The 18,419-nt window shown below is 49.7% G+C and overlaps 7 protein-coding genes across 7 annotated transcripts; 4 read left to right on the top strand and 3 right to left on the bottom strand.

The window, feature by feature from the left end:
* Nucleotides 1-596: 596 nt before the first annotated feature.
* On the top strand, nt 597-1,148 carry A1O9_07631 (uncharacterized protein; the record flags this gene model as incomplete). The annotated part of the gene is made up of 1 exon (XM_013403186.1): nt 597-1,148. One exon carries the CDS (start codon nt 597-599, stop codon nt 1,146-1,148), a length of 552 nt encoding a protein of 183 aa, XP_013258640.1.
* A 315-nt stretch (nt 1,149-1,463) lies between these two features.
* Nucleotides 1,464-1,700, top strand: A1O9_07630 (uncharacterized protein; the record flags this gene model as incomplete). Its single annotated transcript, XM_013403185.1, has 1 exon — nt 1,464-1,700. The coding sequence occupies one exon, from the start codon at nt 1,464-1,466 to the stop codon at nt 1,698-1,700; it is 237 nt and encodes a 78-aa protein (XP_013258639.1).
* A 761-nt stretch (nt 1,701-2,461) lies between these two features.
* Nucleotides 2,462-4,292, bottom strand: A1O9_07629 (uncharacterized protein; the record flags this gene model as incomplete). Its single annotated transcript, XM_013403184.1, has 6 exons — nt 2,462-3,419; nt 3,470-3,630; nt 3,686-3,905; nt 3,954-4,016; nt 4,065-4,152; nt 4,205-4,292. The coding sequence occupies 6 exons, from the start codon at nt 4,290-4,292 to the stop codon at nt 2,462-2,464; spliced, it is 1,578 nt and encodes a 525-aa protein (XP_013258638.1).
* A 3,279-nt stretch (nt 4,293-7,571) lies between these two features.
* A1O9_07628 (anthranilate phosphoribosyltransferase) lies at nt 7,572-8,843 on the top strand (the record flags this gene model as incomplete). The annotated part of the gene is made up of 1 exon (XM_013403183.1): nt 7,572-8,843. The coding sequence occupies one exon, from the start codon at nt 7,572-7,574 to the stop codon at nt 8,841-8,843; it is 1,272 nt and encodes a 423-aa protein (XP_013258637.1).
* Nucleotides 8,844-9,069: 226 nt separating this feature from the next.
* On the bottom strand, nt 9,070-9,312 carry A1O9_07627 (uncharacterized protein; the record flags this gene model as incomplete). The annotated part of the gene is made up of 1 exon (XM_013403182.1): nt 9,070-9,312. The coding sequence occupies one exon, from the start codon at nt 9,310-9,312 to the stop codon at nt 9,070-9,072; it is 243 nt and encodes an 80-aa protein (XP_013258636.1).
* Nucleotides 9,313-10,269: 957 nt separating this feature from the next.
* A1O9_07626 (uncharacterized protein) lies at nt 10,270-11,900 on the top strand (the record flags this gene model as incomplete). Its single annotated transcript, XM_013403181.1, has 2 exons — nt 10,270-11,026; nt 11,125-11,900. 2 exons carry the CDS (start codon nt 10,270-10,272, stop codon nt 11,898-11,900), a joined length of 1,533 nt encoding a protein of 510 aa, XP_013258635.1.
* Nucleotides 11,901-15,537: 3,637 nt separating this feature from the next.
* Nucleotides 15,538-16,113, bottom strand: A1O9_07625 (uncharacterized protein; the record flags this gene model as incomplete). Its single annotated transcript, XM_013403180.1, has 1 exon — nt 15,538-16,113. The coding sequence occupies one exon, from the start codon at nt 16,111-16,113 to the stop codon at nt 15,538-15,540; it is 576 nt and encodes a 191-aa protein (XP_013258634.1).
* Nucleotides 16,114-18,419: the final 2,306 nt, after the last annotated feature.

Raw genomic sequence — 18,419 nt, 5'->3', positions numbered from 1 at the left:
TGCGCGACAAGGCTTCATTTTCAGGGGCTGCTAAGGACCCTAAAGATGTGAACGCAGGCGACACCTTCTGCTTGGGACGTGCACCCAGTCATATACTTTTCATCCAGTTTTCCTCACCTCTTCCATGTTATTAGCAGCTCTTCTTCCCGCTATTTCGCAAACGTTGTATGCTTCGCCAGACGACGTCTGTCTCGAACCTGCTCATTTCTGGAAATGTGTCGTCCTTCAAGTTATGTGGACGCACTGGGCTTGCCAAGTGACATAATTACCAAGTAGGAACCTCTGCTCGGTAATCTTGTCTTTACATATGCTGGGCCTGGCTTCAGGTCACAGTCTAATTTCATGTCCAGTGAACCACCTTATTCGTGGAGATCTCCACCAAACATCGTCCCTATACAAAGAAAAACGGAGAGTGCCGCGTCCAGCTTCTCCATTCACAGTTGTCTTCCTCAAGATAGTGACGAAGATTGCAGTTCAGCACCCAAATCTGATTGTCAAAACATTAGACTTAACGGAACGCTCGCTGGCCGCTCCTTGAACAAGGGGAGAAACAGTACAGATCTTTAACTCGGAATTCTCTCAGACGATTTTTTTCAATGGCCACAAACCAAACCAGGAAACCGCGGGTCGTGGCGCTCGGCGACCCCAGGTTCATCGGGCACGACTACTTGGAATCTTTCAAAAGAGAATTCGATTTCCAGATTCTAGACGCAACAAATCGCGTAGAGACTCAAGAGAGACTACCGAAACTAATTGCGCAATATGGACAAGTGGATGCCTTCATTGTCCGTATGGGCACGCCAGCTTACGAGCCGTTTGACGAGGAATTACTCGGCGCCCTTGTGCCCCACTGCAAAATCATCACCAGCGCTTCAGCCGGATACAATGAGTTCGATATTGATTGGATGACTGAGAACAAGATCTGGTTCTGTAACACAATCGATGCCGTCGCTGAAGCCACAGCTGATATGGCCGTGTTCTTGATTCTGGCTGTGCTCCGAAATACCACGGTGGCTGAGAGACAGGCCAGAGATGGGACGTGGAAGCAAAGTATTGTACCAAGCAAAGACCCTGCTGGACTGACTTTGGGTATTGTAGGGTTGGGAAGTATTGGAAAGGCGAGTCATATCCCTTCTCGTGGCAACTGAGCGCATTACTCAACTAAAGAATATGTAATGATATTGACTCAATCTGGCTGCTTCAGTACATTGCGAAAAAGGCTGCCGTGTTCAACATGAAGATCAGATATCATAATCGTCATCAGCTATCCCTAGATGAAGAATCGAGATATAACGCTACATATTCAGCAACACTAAGTGACCTTCTCGGATCATCCGACATTATCTCAATCAGCTGTCCTCTCAACGCGGAAACCACAAATCTTATCTCAACGAAAGAATTTGCTGCCATGAGAGACGGCACATACTTCGTCAACACAGCCCGTGGCGCAATAGTGGACGAAGATGCACTACTTGAGGCACTGCGAAGCGGGAAGGTGGTGCCTAGACGTCTTCGTCAATGAACCTCATGTCCGAGATGAGCTCAGATCCGGGGAGCTGAGTGAACAGAAAGTCATCCTACAACCTCACATGGGTGGCTTGACAGATGTAGCTTTCCACAAGAGCGAGAAGGAGTGCTTTGAGAACATCAGAAGTCTGTTCAAGACTGGTAGACCTGTTGCGCCAGTGAATGAGCTATGAGGATCCTACGGAAGACGAGACTGGGACACTGTAGGAGCTAGCAATTGGCTATGCATGATGAACTTATGCACTAAGAGATCCGACTCTACAGCTTTATATGATCTACTCCGTATTGATGGGGAAATCTCCAGGAACCTGATGATTGCTGGCCCTATTGCCCTATCACTGGCCTGTTTAGAGGACCCAATCCTTCATCCTGAATTCCAGTAAGACGAGGAAAACGCCGCACTCATATGGCATAGTTGAGACAACAGTTATGCATCTACTAGCTCGAGTACGTCAGTGCACATTTATTTGTTCATGTACATCATGATACTGCAAAAATACGCGTAGCGATTTGCCGTCAAAAGATTGGAAGAAGCCGTACTGCTGGGGCTATGGTGAGGAAGATCTGTGCCCCGTCTAGCGATACAAAAGCTATACGACAAAGTTCGCCAACGCTGATTTCTCGACCGCCCTTCCCTTTCGTTGTGCTTCCCTACCAGTGGTGGCGGCGTCAGACGGTAGTAGTTAATCGATTAAGTAGAGCACCTGGTATCAAACCCTAATCATTCGTTTATCTCATATCCCATCATATCAAGCCATTGGTAGCTCTATGCTACTAACACATCCTGACACATCATCACTGTTCTTCGCAAGATTGATGGGCGCTGGATTTCGCGCAGGAGAATCAAAGAGGTCCTAAGCCGAGATCTTAGTTGAGATTTTGCGGGCAACCTAGAACAAATTATCAGTTTTTGATGGCCCTTCTCCGTCTATCACTAGATTTTGTGACAGATTTCAATACGGGCTTTCCTTACCAATGCTCGAAACTTCTTTCCAAAGACGTACACGGGAATCGTAAGCAGGCAGATTCCCAGATTCAACCCTCCAATGGACCAGAAAACCATCTTTGCACCCTGAGACGCGAACCAACCGTTCACAGACGTGGTAACTAAGAATGTTAGGATAGCCTTCACGAGTCCAATGGTGACAAAGGCTTGGTTGGCGTCTTCAGGGTGGCAGTCAACAACGTAAGTAAACGCAGCCTGGCTTGCGAACGGGATTGCAAGAGAGTGCAAAGAAATGAATGCCAATGGCCATCCAATCTTTGCACCTTGTGCGATTGAGGATCCCAGGCCAAAGAAACCAATTGTGGAGAGAAGTGCGCCAGGGATCATGAGGGTCAGTCTGAATTCGGGCTCATAGATGCCGTTGTTACGCTTGGCCATGCAGCGAATCACTTTATCGGCCATCCATCCTGAAACGGGAGACCCAACAAGGCCGACAACAAGCAACGGCAGGTTTGTCAGACCAACTTGCGAGGGTGTCAGGTTGTAGGGTGGTGCTGCGAACATTGGTACGGATAGAACAGATAGTGCCACTAGCCACGTGAAGAAGCTTCCATAGATGAAGCTACCAAACACGACCGCGGGATAGATGAAGAGTGGGAAAGGTTTTATGAGCTGCCTCAAGAAACTCTCATTGGAAACACGGCCACGAAACACCGCGTATGCTGAATGCTGGGAATGGTCGGGAACGTTAGATCGGAAAGTCATGGTGGTTGTGATCTTCTCGTCACTCACGATATCCACCATTTTGAAATGTGTACCACGCTGGTACACTGTCTCTGGGACGAAGAAGAAGGTCGCAATCAAAAGGGGGACAAATATCATGGCGCTGATACCAAAGGTATATTTGACACCTAGTCGCTCGATTATAACACCAGAGATGACTTGGCTATTAAAACATTAGCTCTGGCTCAGGCCATATGCACGGCTTAGACAAACCCTAGGAGAACCCCACAAGTTGACATGAGTCCCCAAATGGCCATCTTCTGGCCACGCTGGTGGACGAAGAAGAGGTCTTGGATAGTGGACGTCACAAGGGTCTCGAAGGGAGCCGAGGCGAATCCTTGGAGCAGGCGCATCGCGACAAATTCCTCAAACGACTAGATATGTTAACAAATCTCAACATCGGAGAACATAAGACGTATAACTTCCCACCTTTACGAAGAAGCCCCAAGCGTTAAGTGCCAGCAACGCCGCAGCAGAAAGCACAAATACCATTCTCTTGCCCCAGACCGAGGCTGCTGCGGAAGTAAAGAATGTGAAGACACCGGTCCAAAGAATGAATAAACCGACTAGGTAAGTCGATATCATGTCAAGGCTCTTCTGATACTGCATCGCCAGAAGTGGCAGCCCAGGGGATATCATGGGGCCCAGTCTGTTGAAATTCAAAATTCGGCTCAAGTCAGCTCCTCGATGCACTTACGACACCGTAACACCAGATGCTGATGCAATCACGACTAAGAGAACATTCTTCCTCAACCACGGCCTGTGTCATTCATCAATACGCAATTCTTTTGTTCGGGGAGTAACTGACCAATTCAATGGATCATGGGAGCTGTCGGTTGGTTGAGGAAGTAGTGTAATAGATCCAATCTTCTTCAACTTGCCATCCATTTGAGATTCTACGAAGGCCATTAGTAGTGCCACGAGATGAACAGATCTATTGCGGCTGACCTTCGAGCGTGTTCGCGTCCGAATTTGTCAAAACGACCGTCCCTGGAACCTTAACCAAAGTAAGATCCTCAAGGACTCCGAAAGCCATCCGTTCGATCGTTCGATTGGATGCTTTTATCGATTCTTGTTCTCTGGTGAATATAAGGTATGAAGCGCAGTTCACAAGCGACAATCAAGGGAGGCCGGCTCCCGAGGAAGATATTGCAAATAAAGCACAGTATGAGAGACCAGCTCAAAAAGATCAGTTGGATGATGAAATCCTGCGATCGAAAGGTTGCGGATCCAGAGAATGGTCCTTAGTTATCTTTGCAGAGTCTTTCTCAATTGATATTATGTGCCGGCATCTAGAGATAGAGTCTTGTGACGTGTTCAGACATATTTGCTGACCCTTTTGAAGACTGAGACACTTGAGCTTGGGCCAGATTCCTACCTTTCCCATGTATACTACCTCGTTGGACTGAACACCATGTTTGCCAAGCTGTCGGGGCCCATATGCTTGTACGGGCATAGAAGGAGAAACGCTCTTTAGTTTCATATCGATGGATCTATCAGTCAAGCTAACCAAGTATCCAGAACGCCAAGCGAGGATCCTGAGTCACAATGATAGTCCGTGTACTCCCTAGTCGTCTATGATCAAGTAAAAGCGAAAGCTTCTTTCCCTAGTCCTGCTCAACCAAGGCAGAGAACTGCATTTCCTGCATCTGGTGGAGTCTTATGAAGAGGACCATATTCTCGTACACCCAAACGTACAGATTCTGGTCCTAGGTTGAAGGTCTTAACTTCAGAGACGATGACAAGAGAGTTTGGAGTCAGACCTCCATGAAGGCAAATCGAGAGGATTTGCTCCCGTTATGAGCGAGGGCGAGGTCTCTGCAAGCAATGGATCTTAGAGGTTCTGACTAGCTTGACGAAGCTGCGACGTTCTTGAGACATAAGTTCCGAGTATACCTCAGTGGGCCATCAGAGCGGGTCTCCTAATTTGCCTATTCATGAGGCTACCATTGGCTCCACAGACTTGAAGAAGCTTCAAAGTTTGTTGCTCCACACCTTGAGGGGTTAGATATACGAGTAGTTTGGTGGTATGATCAGCAAATGAGGCTGCCCTAGAAGATTGCTTATATGTCCTTCCATCATGATAATTGACCGAACCCGCAGGTGATTGATCAATCATGAGAGGTTCATAGGCTGATGTTCTGGAGGGGGTTTTCAGAATGGCTAGACCGAGCATTAAGAATTCCTGCGATAGTATGAGTAGAGGGAAGGTGCAGTGACAGAAAGAATGCAAATAGAGGAAGTATTAGGAGCATTGTTGCACGCTCGAATTGGCCGTCTGGTGAATGGAGAGAAGGAAATTGGAGGGGGGGGATACCCCAGGCGATGGAAAGGAAGAACCCAACTCGATACATGATCGAATTGTACAGCAATGGCGTCATCTAACCAGCGCCTCCCACCGTTCTAGATTACTATCAGACGTTGTGTGAAACCCTAACTTTGCCTCTGAAAAATGATATCAAAACATCAGATCTCGCTTCTTCGATGGCAAACACTAATTCGGGCGTCAAGAATGCAAATCAGATTATCATAAAGGTATTATGTGCAGATGTCGACGGACTGAGCACGGCTTTACATCTCGGCGGACGGGAATATCGGAGTGTGATTGTATTCGACAAACAGCCATATGAAGAAACCCTATATTACTATCTGAAAGGATGTGACGCTGCATCAGTCAAGTTTAACAAGATCATTAGATCCACATACGGTACACAGACTGAGTACCAAGATCTCTCCACAGCAGCCGTGCAAGGCTGACGTGCTTGGAACGACGAACTTGAAAATGGGATTTATGTTCCGGAATGTATGAGGACTTCGGGCAGAGTCTTCATCAACAATGGCAACCTCTCTTTTACTAACCAGGCGGAACTGCCTTCCTTTGAGGTAGCTTCCACAGAACAAGAACATCTCATACGGTATTGAACCAGTCAATCGCAAGGCGAAGGGCAAGCGTTACAATTTTACAATGGTATTCTCGACACGCAAGAGGGACGGCTGTGACCGACAACGCCTGCATGTTCGCTCTTCACAGGGCCAAAGTCGGGAGCGCAGGTTATACTCGGACCAGGGGAGGGCGAATTTGAGTCCTTTACCCACGACTCGGCACGAAATATTACTGGTATCAGGACCCGAGACGGTAAAGGACATACCCAGACACCGTTATCATCGCGTGTGGTCGCTGGTCCCCGGGATTGCTTCCGCTGCTGGACGGGCTTTGCGAAACAACAGCATGCTCAGTTATTCACTTGAAAATTTCCGAAAGCTCCCCTCTCTTCGACCGTTTTGCCCCTGATAAATTTCCAACGTGGACTTACAGGGTGCGAGATGGTCCAGAAGGTGGTCTGTATGGGTTTGCCCGTGATGAACAGAGTCACTTAAAGATAGGATATAGCGGCACAAACTACACCTATCCTAAGATGCAAGCAGATGGAGTCGCGCGCAGCGTACACATTACCAGATACACTTGCGGCCAGCAATTCAATCGGATACCACAATAAGCAATGACCGTCATGAAAGAATTTCTAGGTTGAATATCTTCCTGAACTAGCAGCCGAAGGTATCGACTACGAACTTTAAGACTTTGCTGGTGTACCGATTCGTTTGACAACCACTTCGTCATCGAGCGTCTGACTGGCCAAAGCTCGGTTCTGGTCGCTACAGGTGGCAATGGCCATGCGTTTACATACTTACCTAATCTTGGAAACTGGGTAGTTGACATCTTAGAGGGCAGAGGGCTCGAACGAGAGCTGCCCCAGAAATGGCGTTAGCGCCACAGCTAAGAAGATATGCAGGTCGTCAACAAGCTCGTGGAAGGTGTGGCAGGCTCTCGGAGTCTGCGTAGGGTGCCCCTTACGACAGATCGCGACTTAAGCGTGCAATTGAACGCCAGATTTTGAAGCCAGCTACTAGTGCATTCAGCCATAACAATCAAGTCAATTGACAAGAAGTACATAAAAGTAGCAACCCTAACCATAGAGACTCTGAATAATGTGCTCTGTCCTTAGGCCTCAAACGATCACGGCCGTGCTTGGTTCCTTCATATCGAATTCTCAAGGAGAAACTAAATTTTACGCTAGTACTGATTCAGGCACTAGTGCGGTCATTTTGCGTTAGCCTCTGGGCTATAAACTTGGCACCCACTAGCAGAATTACAGGAACACTTTCAGATCTCCCCCGCAGTCAAGTGGGAACCAGCGCCTTTGACTCATACCAAGGGAGCTTGATTTATAGGCCATAGATTGTCGTTGCAAGCAAAGTTGCTCTATTGTTTGAATTTCTAGCTGTGCGACAAGCATAGCCAACTATCCTCACGAAAATGACAGACCCTCCACCTCGATATGTTTCCATTGCTCCCCTACTCAAAAAGCTCTCCGCCCCTCCACCGCTAGACAACAGTGTCAAGGCAGAGGACATTGCTCTTGCATTTTCCCGCACCTTTGAGAACGAACTGAACGGAACCCAGACCGCCGCATTGTTGACCCTTCTCCACTCTACGGGCCGAGATCGACACCCTGATGTTATTGCGAAATGCGCGGAGAGCATGCGCAATGCCGCCATTCAGGTCAAGAGCAAGGAATTACGGGCGGTGGTGAAAAAGAGGAAACGTGGACTTGGGACATACCGAGGAGGGCTTTGTGATATTGTAGGAACGGGAGGAGATTCACATTCGACCTTCAATATATCAACTACTTCCTCTATCATCGCTTCTCCAATCCTGCTGATGGCCAAGCATGGCAATCGTGCGCAAACATCCATGTCCGGATCTGCAGATGTGCTCAATGCTATTGTCCCCAAAGCCCCCAAAATCGAGGCCCTCACTGCAGAGAGGCTCCCAGAGGCCTATGAGCACACCAACTACACTTTCCTGTACGCTCCCAACTTCCACCCGGGCATGAAGTACGCTGCGACGGTCAGGAGGGAACTGGGTCTGCGAACCATTTTCAATCTGATGGGACCGCTTGCAAATCCCGTTGAACAACACATCGAAGCTCGCGTCGTTGGCGTTGCGTACCAAGAGCTTGGACCGGTTTTTGCACAGGCGCTGTTGTTATCTGGTGCTAGAAAGGCCCTGGTGGTATGTGGCCAAGAGGATCTCGATGAAATCAGCTGTGCTGGGAAAACAAATTGCTGGTTGTTGAGGGAAGCGCCAAATCCGAAATACAAGGGTGATCCAGATGATGATGAGGACTATGACACAAGTGATGATGAGATCGCTCCTCGATACGTTGCCAAAGTTGAAAAGTTCGCAATTGGACCAGATGATTTCGGTCTACCATCGCATCCCCTCTCCGAGGTAGGCGGAGGCAAGCTTCCTAAGCAAAACGCCGCTGTCCTGATGAGTATCCTTCGCAACGAGCGAAGCAGAGACGATCCTATCTTGCACTTCGTGCTCATGAACATCGCAGCATTGCTAGTGATCAGTGGCGCCTGTGATGCAGACACATGCGAAAGCGGGGAGGCCATCAGGGAGACTGGTCCTGCAGGTCTAAGATGGAAAGAAGGTGTAAAGAAGGCCAGATGGTGTATAGAAAGCGGCAAAGCCCTCGAGGAATTTGAAAAGTTCATAGAGTTCACCAACAGACTATAGATTGAGTCTGTCTCAAAAGTCCTTTCGGTATTCGGGTCCAATACCAGATCAGAATTTTTTCTGCTCTCCGTAATGTTTTATCACTCTGCCCCAAACGCCATCGCTGTGCTCCGTGGCAGAAAGACTCATGTTCTAACCCTGGAATCTCTGCTCGACCTCTCCGCGAAGAGAGAATCTCCACTATCGGGCCTCGAACTGTACCATCCTACAACGGAGTCAGTTTTTGTCAACAAATATGCTGGAGCCTGCCTCCATACCTCTTGGTTCTCTCCTTGTAGAGGACTCTGTGGCCGCACATGCTGCATCGAATCGCATCGCCCTTTGCTAAGCTGACTTTGGCTGCACATTCGCCACACACATACTGGACAGTTGGCCCGCCCGATGCGTCACCTGCGGCGTAACCCGACGCGAACCCGCTGAATCCAGAGCCCTGGGATGGGAGTTGGTATGTCTCTCTTTGCGACGACATGATGGCCAAACAATGGGGGGGGGGGTTAACGTTCTGGTGGTTGGAGTCGCGACTAGTTGAAGACGACAGAGGCAGAGAGTGTGGGAGTCCAGTCTTGAAAAGTGATGTAGAGTTCGTTTCCGAGAAATGATTTCGCTGATTTGCGCTGGAAGATTCCTCCGCACCCACACGTGACTCAATTAGTCATCGACTTGGCATTTTCACCGGCCCCCAGAGTCACCCACGTGTAGCTTGTCTAAACTTCTTAGTAACACGTTTCACTGGCGAGGCTCAAGATTTCGAGACCCCTGTGCTTTAGACGGAGACATTGATGAATATTGATTCTCGAAACTTGGATATGTATAGATGTCCCTCCTGCAGTCGACACCGCAATATATGATGTGTATCCTCATTCCCTCATACGGCTAGCGATGCGAGTTTGTTCTTGATTACGAGAGCTGTTTCTACGTCGTTTCCTGATGGCTGTGTCATCATGTACTGGCACCAGTTTGGGGTCTGGAGAACTGAAGAAAGATCTCGCGTCTTGTCCGGTATGCCATAACCTAGACAGGAACAAGATAATCTATTGGAAAGGCGGTCCCTCAAGGCATCGAATGTTCAAGCGATATTTTCAATACAGCGATTACCACAGCCTGCCCATCCCACTGAAAGATCTGAAGTTCTCTGCCAGTAGGGAATGCCAACTATGTGTCATGGTCTTTGACATTTTCCGGTGGCTAGCCCGAACCAAAGCCCAAGGGCTGAATGCGATACATCAAGCCAAGGTGGAAATATGTGTCCCCTTTGATGCAAAGTACCCTTTGGTTTTGACATTTTCATGGCTTCCTGGACCAGGAGCCCCCATTCCAAGAGAATATGATTTGCAGCTTGCTGTGCCTAGTAAATGTTAGGCATCCTTAACCGCTCTTGAATCTCTCAATTGACCCTTTCATAGGTCTCCAGTTGCCTTGGGCCACAATGAGTGTAGGTCAACAACTACCCAGCGAGCCCAGGCAGAGCATCTTTAGACCGCGTTTGTGGCTCCAAAATTGCCTTTGGAAGCACCATACGGAGCTTTGCGGCACGGCTGCTGATGGAATGCCTCGTTCACTGCCCAAAAGACTCATATGCATCGGCAACAACCAGGATCAGACGCGGCTAATCGATGACTTTGGAGGGAAGACGGTGCCATACTTAGCATTGTCCTATTGTTGGGGCCCGTCGGGCCACATCACCACCAAATTGAACAATTACAAGAACCATTTGCGAAGCATACCTTGGCAAGCGCTACCTGCAACCTATCGAGATGCGATTGATTTTGTCAGGGCCATTGGCTATCGCTATATCTGGATCGATGCATTGTGCATTATCCAAGACGATTTGGATGATTGGAACTCCGAAGCAGCTCGAATGGGTGACATTTATGGCGAAGCTATTCTCGTAATATCAGCTGCAAATGCCAATCACGTTGGATTTGGTTTTCTGAACGAAAGATCTGGTTCTCGGACGTTCAAGAATAAGCTTCAGAAAGGACCAGGCGATCCAACTCACATCTTGGTGCAAGAACCTACGATCCACGGCAACATACTAGGAGATCCATCTCTCGAGCAGCAATGGCCCGTATTCCGTCGTGCTTGGACCTTACAGGAGCGACTACTAGCCACCAGACTGGTCCATTTTGCTGCTGGCGAGATCATATGGGAATGTGCAACTACATGTGCTTGTGAATGTGGTCGTAAGTAACCCTTCAAATCTGTCTTTAACAAACTATCGAGGTTGATGTCTTCGTCCTACCCACTGATGCAATCCTGACCACATAAAATGACGCTCTAGATCTTGAAGCTGTAGATGCCGTTACTTCGAGGAAACGCTACGACCTGTCCAGTTTGGACGGCTTGAAAGTAGTGGAAAGAGCGAATCGATGGGACGAGCTTGTGCTATCTTACCAAAGTCGACATATCACAAAAGACAAGGATCGTCTCTCTGCTCTGTCTGGACTTGCTGCTCGATTCCAATGCGAACATCTCGGCAGGTATGTGGCGGGATTGTGGTCTAACTTCATCCTAAGCATGCTTCTGTGGGAAGCCAAGAAAGGCCGAAGAGCATCTGAGTATGTGGCACCAAGCTGGTCTTGGGCATCATGTCAAGGCCGTCTCATCCGAAATGATGCCATTGAGCACAACAGTAAGTTCCAAGCTGTTCTGGAAGAGGCATACAGTGAGCCAAGCACTGCCGACCCATACGGGGCGATTATTCCCCAATCTGGTTTCATCAGACTGTCCTCACCAACGATGGAAGGTGTGGTCGTTCGAAGCACCCTCAACGGGCATCCGATGATACAATTGACACCAGGGCTGCAGGCGTTTTTGGTGAGCGACGTGCATCTAACGGATTCGCAAATTGGTGGGACTGTTAAATGCATGTTTCTTCGTGGTCTCGAGGCCGGGCCATCCGGCCGCTATGTCGAAGCCTTGATCCTGAATGTCTCTAAGAACTTGGTTGACTATGAGCGGTTAGGGGTTGCACACATTCGCAACCATTCATTCGATGAGGACCAGTCACTACGAAAGCAGTTGCCATTGGTGTTGGAGACCATCAAGGTCATCTGACAAAATACGCTCTGGACAAGAGAACTGGGCCCGTACTTTTCACGAACACATGGAGGTTAGAAAGGACCAAGACAAGCCCGAGGGGCCCTTCTGCACTCACCTCACAGGGAGGGCAGCAATTGCTATTCACCAATCGTTCTCAAGGATGGCCGCCGTCAATCAGACCGGACGTTGAATGCCTTCTCCCTTCAACATTTTCCAAAAGATCGAAGGCCCAACTTCTCTGGGACTGGTACCTGCTCGCCTCCTCAGACCCAGGTCGGCTGGGCCGACGTTGACGTCCCCGGTTCTTGAAGGGACTCAAATCTCTCCTAAAGTCTAGCCGACATGGATTGCTCCCAGTGGGAGTTGAAGAGTGGGATCTGTTCAGATGCATGTCTCACTGGTATGACGCAGACAAGAAAAACAGTCCGCAAAACACCAAGATGTGAGTGAACACACGACAACAAACGATCAAACAACCCATCCCAGCGCCCCCAAGAATTGGCGGAGAGAACATGGAACATTTTCTTCCTACCTCTCTGTTTACACGGGTGAGAGGGTCAATGGCCACAACTACGCTCAGGGAAACCCGTCCAAATGGCATTTGGAGAATGTCTCGAAGATTGAAACTATTGCATTCCTGGAAAGTCTGAATTGGCCGCTCGTGATAAGATGTACAACATAGAAGCAGCAGAGACTCCAGACTCCAGACTCCAGACTCCTCCATTTCTCCAACTGAAGTCCGCTGCTAGTTGTAAGCCGAGAGGCGTCTCGTACCATGGATGGATCCGCCATTGACGGGTGGGAAGATACGGAAAGTGGGATGTCTGGTACCAATAGTGAAGGGAACAAGGCTCGGCACGTCACTGCACCAGCCTCTCGAATTTTCCGCTCGAATAGAAAGATTTACAATGATGAAAGTTTTGTGCGGCATCCGTCTTACGGGTCATCTCGTAAATTCGTGTGGCATGGCCCTTGCAGAAAGTTCGTGTTTATGTTCATGTTCGTGTTCGTGTGTGATGTGTGATGTGTGATGTGCATTATTGGGAGTCTGGCACCGGGTACGGAGTACCCATTTCGTATCGAGCAACTGGGTGATCTGTACAAGCCCTTACCTCGGACAGCAGGTCCGGGCCTGACCAGTGGGCCCCTTGGGCTCGTACGTGGCTACTTCTGGCTAGAGAAGTGATACGTATATCCATCCCCGTGTGATGATCCCAGTACGAAATACCCCGTCAACAGACCACATCAATCACCACTGTGCTAGATCTCATCCATTCACGCCACGAGGGGCCCTCAAGAACTTCTCAGCCGAAGATTAATTCCATCAGCTCCGGCGCGCGATAAATCGTTGGGGCTACGCATGTACTCAGTGCAGTGCTTTGCTTTGGACAGAGAACATGATGATCGTGGCCATTTGCGAGTCTGCCAATCTCAAGGACCACGACGATCAGAGAGAGTCTAGGCTTCCGGGAGCGGGGGCGCTGAGGTTGGGTAGTATCCCCCTATGCACGAATCAGCAATGTTGTTGTATTACTTTTATTCTATTTGGGAGGAGTCTCGTCTGTCCAAGGCACAGCCCACATGTCATGTCGGTTTCATTGCGTTCCGTTTGGTGTCGTACGAGGCACGGAGAAGAGTGTTCGCGACGGCATTAGTTAGTATCAGAAAGCGACCTACTCGTAATGCTAGCCAGGTACGGAGTACCTAGGTTGGCAGCTAATATATCCCTTCCGTGGCGGCGCGTACCATATAAACGGACACTGTATTCGTACCCTCATGCTATTGAAGTGGTAACAACAAATAGGTCTTTGCTGGGGCGGTCGTCCTCCTTCGAGTAAGCTCAACCGAAGGTTAAAAAACAAGAACATCGATACCCATGCCAGATGCTCCACGAATCCACGAATCCACGAATCCACGAGGCGGCGCGTTTCAAGCAGAACACGCCTCAGCCTTTCTCGAGATTCCGCGGCAGATTGGCCCCGGCGGCCTTAGGCGGGTTGAGCATGGGGAGTAGATCTTGAGCTCGAGACCTTCCTTGAACCATGCGGCCAGGTCAGATATGGAGCTCACGCGCGCCTACCGGTACGAGGGAGCTAGCTTATTGTTGCTGTTGTTGAGGCCATGACAGCCAGGGGCTGCCAGCCAGTCAGTCAGTTGTAGACTCATCACTCGAATAGGAGACGAGGACAGAGTGTAGAGGGGGCTAGCTTGTTTCAATTCCCATCCTTCTCTCTCATGGGTTTGCTTGCCTTTCAAGGTTGTTCCCTTCGCTTCCCAGCTAACTCGCTACAGCAGCAAGGGTTATCCTTATCCACGGTGCCCGGAGATCCTTATCGGGATCCGCACCTCGGTGCTCCGTAGCCTGAGCAGCCCATTCAGCCAGACTTCGGCTGCCGCTTTGCCCCCAGACACGCTTCTGGTTTTACGAGTACAGTGTCCGAATCTTGCACGCGAGGGACGACCAAAAAGATAAAGAGCACCATTGCCGTCACCATCAATGCGAGCAGAACGCCATCATCTATCTCCCCAGCCCTTTTTCCCAGCCTTCCCGGTTTCATCAAGTATCAGTGGCATCACCCGTCAGGCTCCTTGGGGTGACAGCGTGTAGGGTTCGAGGCCCTGTCTCTTTAGCGGGGTTTTGGATGTGCGCCTCGCCCGTGAACTCGGCGAGGCTTATGCAAGGGGCGCAGAACGAAATACTCGTAACGGTACGGAAAGGGGTTAGGGGGGAACGGTACCTGAACGCCACCACCCACGGACGACGGTCAGGGGCTTGTCGCCGTCGTCGTCATCGCTGCTACTAGCGAACATCAACAACCACGCGCCGACACGACGCCAACTAAAAGAGCGAGTAGTTCGATGAGTTTCTCAGTGCAATAATCATTTTCCCTAATTGCTGGTATCAAGAATCGAAGTCTATAACATTTTGCTGAAAGGCCCTCCCAAAAATGGGGTGGAGACCAAAAAAACTAAATTTCCTTCCCACCATCTGCACAATGGTCAGTTAAGAGTGATCACCCTCTAGCACAATACAAAAGTCAATGTTTTGCTTCCGCCGAGGCACTTAACTCCATGTCGATAAGACGTGAGGTGTTCCTAGTAAATCAGTTACAACACTAATTTAAAAGGTCCTCCACGTTCCGTGTGAAAGAAGAGAAATCGTTTCGGACGAGAAGTAGATGATATGAAAAAGGAAATGGAGTCCTCCCCATACGCCACGCGTTGATTCGTTGCAAACCATGACACGTTTTGTATTCGCCACAATCGCCTTTGCTGTTTGATTGCTGTTGTTCATCATGAAGTTCGTTCTATTGGGTTGTTGACTTTCGATTCATCAACTAGACAATAATAGCGCCATGTTGGCCAAGCTGTTACCATGATCCAAGGATTCCTCGGGAGACCTGCGGCCGGGTGTACCACTTGTAATGCAAGAAGGGGAAGAGGTATGTGATCGTCGGGATCGGTTACTGTCCTGCAAGGGGCAATTGACATGACCATGTGTCGACTCATAGAGATGTCGTCAAAGAGTGTATATGCAGGCAGCGTGATGCGGAGCGTAAGAAGTGAAATCCGCAGAACTGGCTGCAGGAAGTTGGTAAACTTGGTTGGGTGGTTGCTTGGACGTTTTCAACAGGTCATCATAATAGATCTTTTATTGCTCGACAGTGAAGTGGCGAGCATGGACACGGTATCGGATGTGTTCCCTGACTTCGACGCTTCGCTTGGCACTTCCACCGGGGCACATGGTAAGAGTGAGGCTGGTGTTCTCGTCACAGACCATGGTTCGGACATCATCTGGGGCGTTGTAGGCAGCAGTGCAGACGGATTGGCCGGCAGGGCAGTCAACCGGAACACATGTTGGGTTGGACGAGTCACCCTGTGTGGATGGGACAACTTGCATACCACCAGCCGAGAAAGGATAGCCATCGATGTTGGAGAGGTCATAAGCGATCTTGCCATTAGCCCAGGTGAATTCGAATTGCGACACGGGTCCGCCAACGGTGTTATTGGGAGCCAACTTGATCGAGATACCAACACCTTGTTGAGAGTATCCCTCAGAGTAGCTTCCTTGGAGAGGTTGCATGTTGGCGTGTTGGCTTTGGCCGACAGAAGCAAAGTAGATAGGGTATCCACAATTGTTGACGACCGTGGCAGATCCCAAAGCCATGACAGCGGGAGCAGAGGCAAGCAGCACTGCTGCGCCTGAGATGATGTTCTTGAATTGCATTTTGATCAACTGGAGTTGTAGTAAGACTGTAAGGTCACTTGGACAATGAGTTGGTCAGATTGGACGAAAAAAGAGTGGTCCTGTATGTGTATAGGGGTCCTGTCGACAAAGGGTTCTTGCAGCAAAGGAATGATGCTGTTCAGAGACCTGCTCGAGGTTATTGAGAGAGAGGAAGTTGGTAAAGGATTGACAGATTGGTTGCAGAAACGGGAAACGAAACAACAAAGGAAGACAGATGGTGGTTTAAGTAACATAACACACGACCTACTTGTCCCCGTCAACACAACACAACACAACACAACATCAAGCCGCGTAAGAAAACTCAACTGCTTGGACCGTGGGGCAGACTGATGGATCCTCCTGCATCGTTCAGAGATTTTCGCACATGCATTAGCGCCGTCAACCGTGGACGCTGTGGGCATTGGGAAGGCCGATTGCCAAAGTTAATCCATGGGCTTGTCGGGGTCGGGGCGGACTCAGGATCCTTGAGGCAGAAGAGAAGGACATTCTTGCCCTCTGTCCCAAAAAAACGGTTGAAACACTGATTACCGACGCCTCACAGCACCCCTGGGAGGAAGAGTGGATTGCTTGGGATCTAGATGTCGAATGATAACCGGAGCGCAACGCCAGAGACTGATCCCCTCGCAGGCTAATGCCGGTGGGGATGGTCAATCCGGCACACCCCTGGTCGGCCAGTGTCCCACGGTCAGGGCTTTCACGCCCAGCAAAATGAGCCAGGTACCAGAGTCCGCCGATTGGAAGCTGGGCCTTGGGTCACCCGAAAAATACCGCACTCAATGCCGGACAGCTAAGCAGAAGTTGGATTGGCTTCAGGCACCGTCAGGAACCAACACACCATCTTCCTCAAGCCTCCCGGCTGCCGTTGTTCGCTTGTGCTTACCCACGTGTTGGCGGAGCCGGATTGTCTGCCCATCAGTCCGGCTATCCGTGCTCAAAAGGTGCAGAAGCAACTACTGCCGTGCCCAAATGTCTATCGTTGCTCGTGCTCTACCGTCGCGTGTGGTTTTACAGCGTTGTTGCATAGCAAGCACTTTAGTGCCACATGCTTCTCGAAAAGGCGCTTCTCTGCTCACCTATGCCTCATAGGCGATTGACCGGGTAAAAGGCCGCTCAACCCACAATTGTTGCAAATTCCGAGTGGCTCTCAGTATGACACGTGCGCCATTGTGTGCAGTTTGTGTCCCAGTACGACAGCTTTTTGCACCAAACATTTCACACGAATCAATAGTCCTGATGAAGAAAAGATCCCGTCTTGCCCAAGTAGAGTTTACTACGGGTCTGCTCACTGTTCGTCCACCACTCGGTGGCACTACTCGTCAAGGTTCTGGGAAACTCTGGGTGAAGGCGCTTCTGCCGAAAACTAAGCTAAAGAATACCAACTCTAGGGTTCTCGAGGGCCCGAAGGACCCTGCCCCGCGTAAGATATATCATGCTTGCGATTAGCGACGACAGCTGCGCTTCATCGTCCGTAGTTCTTCGTGAGGCGCCAACAATGCGACTACGGATCCATTTTGACATGGTGTCAAGCCGTCCCAACCTCCCGCGTGCAGGATGGGCTTGCTTGCATGATGACCGTTGGACTATTCCTTTGCGGCTTCCAACTAGTGAATGCATACCTTACTGGTAGATGTTGCCCGGCGCAAGCAAGGGTTTCCAGTAAACGTCTTGTTGGGGGAGAAATACGGAAATGCAAAGCAGAGCATCTGCGGCCATGTTCAAGCTCATCGCCGAAATGTTGTGTGCTCTCGATTTGTGGTGTTCTATGTTGCACACCGAGGTAACGCCAACGCCAACGACGCAATGCACCCGGTTACCTGCTGCGGACCTTGTTCTTGTTTGAACCTCCCCAACATAAGTTTGGTTGGAGCCTTCGTCTGTGGTGCGATAGTCCGATAGATTCCACGATGCGTGGACGATTACTGGTGCAGACATTGTGAAGTCTGCTGGTTGCGCCGAGATTCGCTAATACTGTCCGTCTTACCTGCAGCTGGAAACCGTCTCAGAATGTAGCTTGACCTGGGACTTCAGAATGCGATTGCACTTGACGAAAACAGTAACCGTCCGACCTTTGTCAGGAATCGATAGTGCGGCACCGGACAGAATTGACCTTGGATAGTCTAGGCATCAAAAAGAACGGCGCGCGATGCTGAGAGGTGAAGTCAATTCCCCCGAATGAGCTCCTTAGCATCTTAAGAGGGCGGTTTGAGTTCCATGCCTTGGGAATACCAAGAACTCCTCAACTGGATAGGATACGACACACAGTGTGATCAGGCGCACACGGTGCA

The sequence above is a fragment of the Exophiala aquamarina genome (genome assembly GCF_000709125.1).
Source record: "Exophiala aquamarina CBS 119918 chromosome Unknown aczIA-supercont1.6, whole genome shotgun sequence".
Classification (NCBI taxonomy): Eukaryota; Fungi; Ascomycota; class Eurotiomycetes; order Chaetothyriales; family Herpotrichiellaceae; genus Exophiala; species Exophiala aquamarina.
The sequence above is the reverse complement of the archived record's forward strand: the minus strand, read 5'-3'. Positions and strand labels throughout refer to the sequence as shown.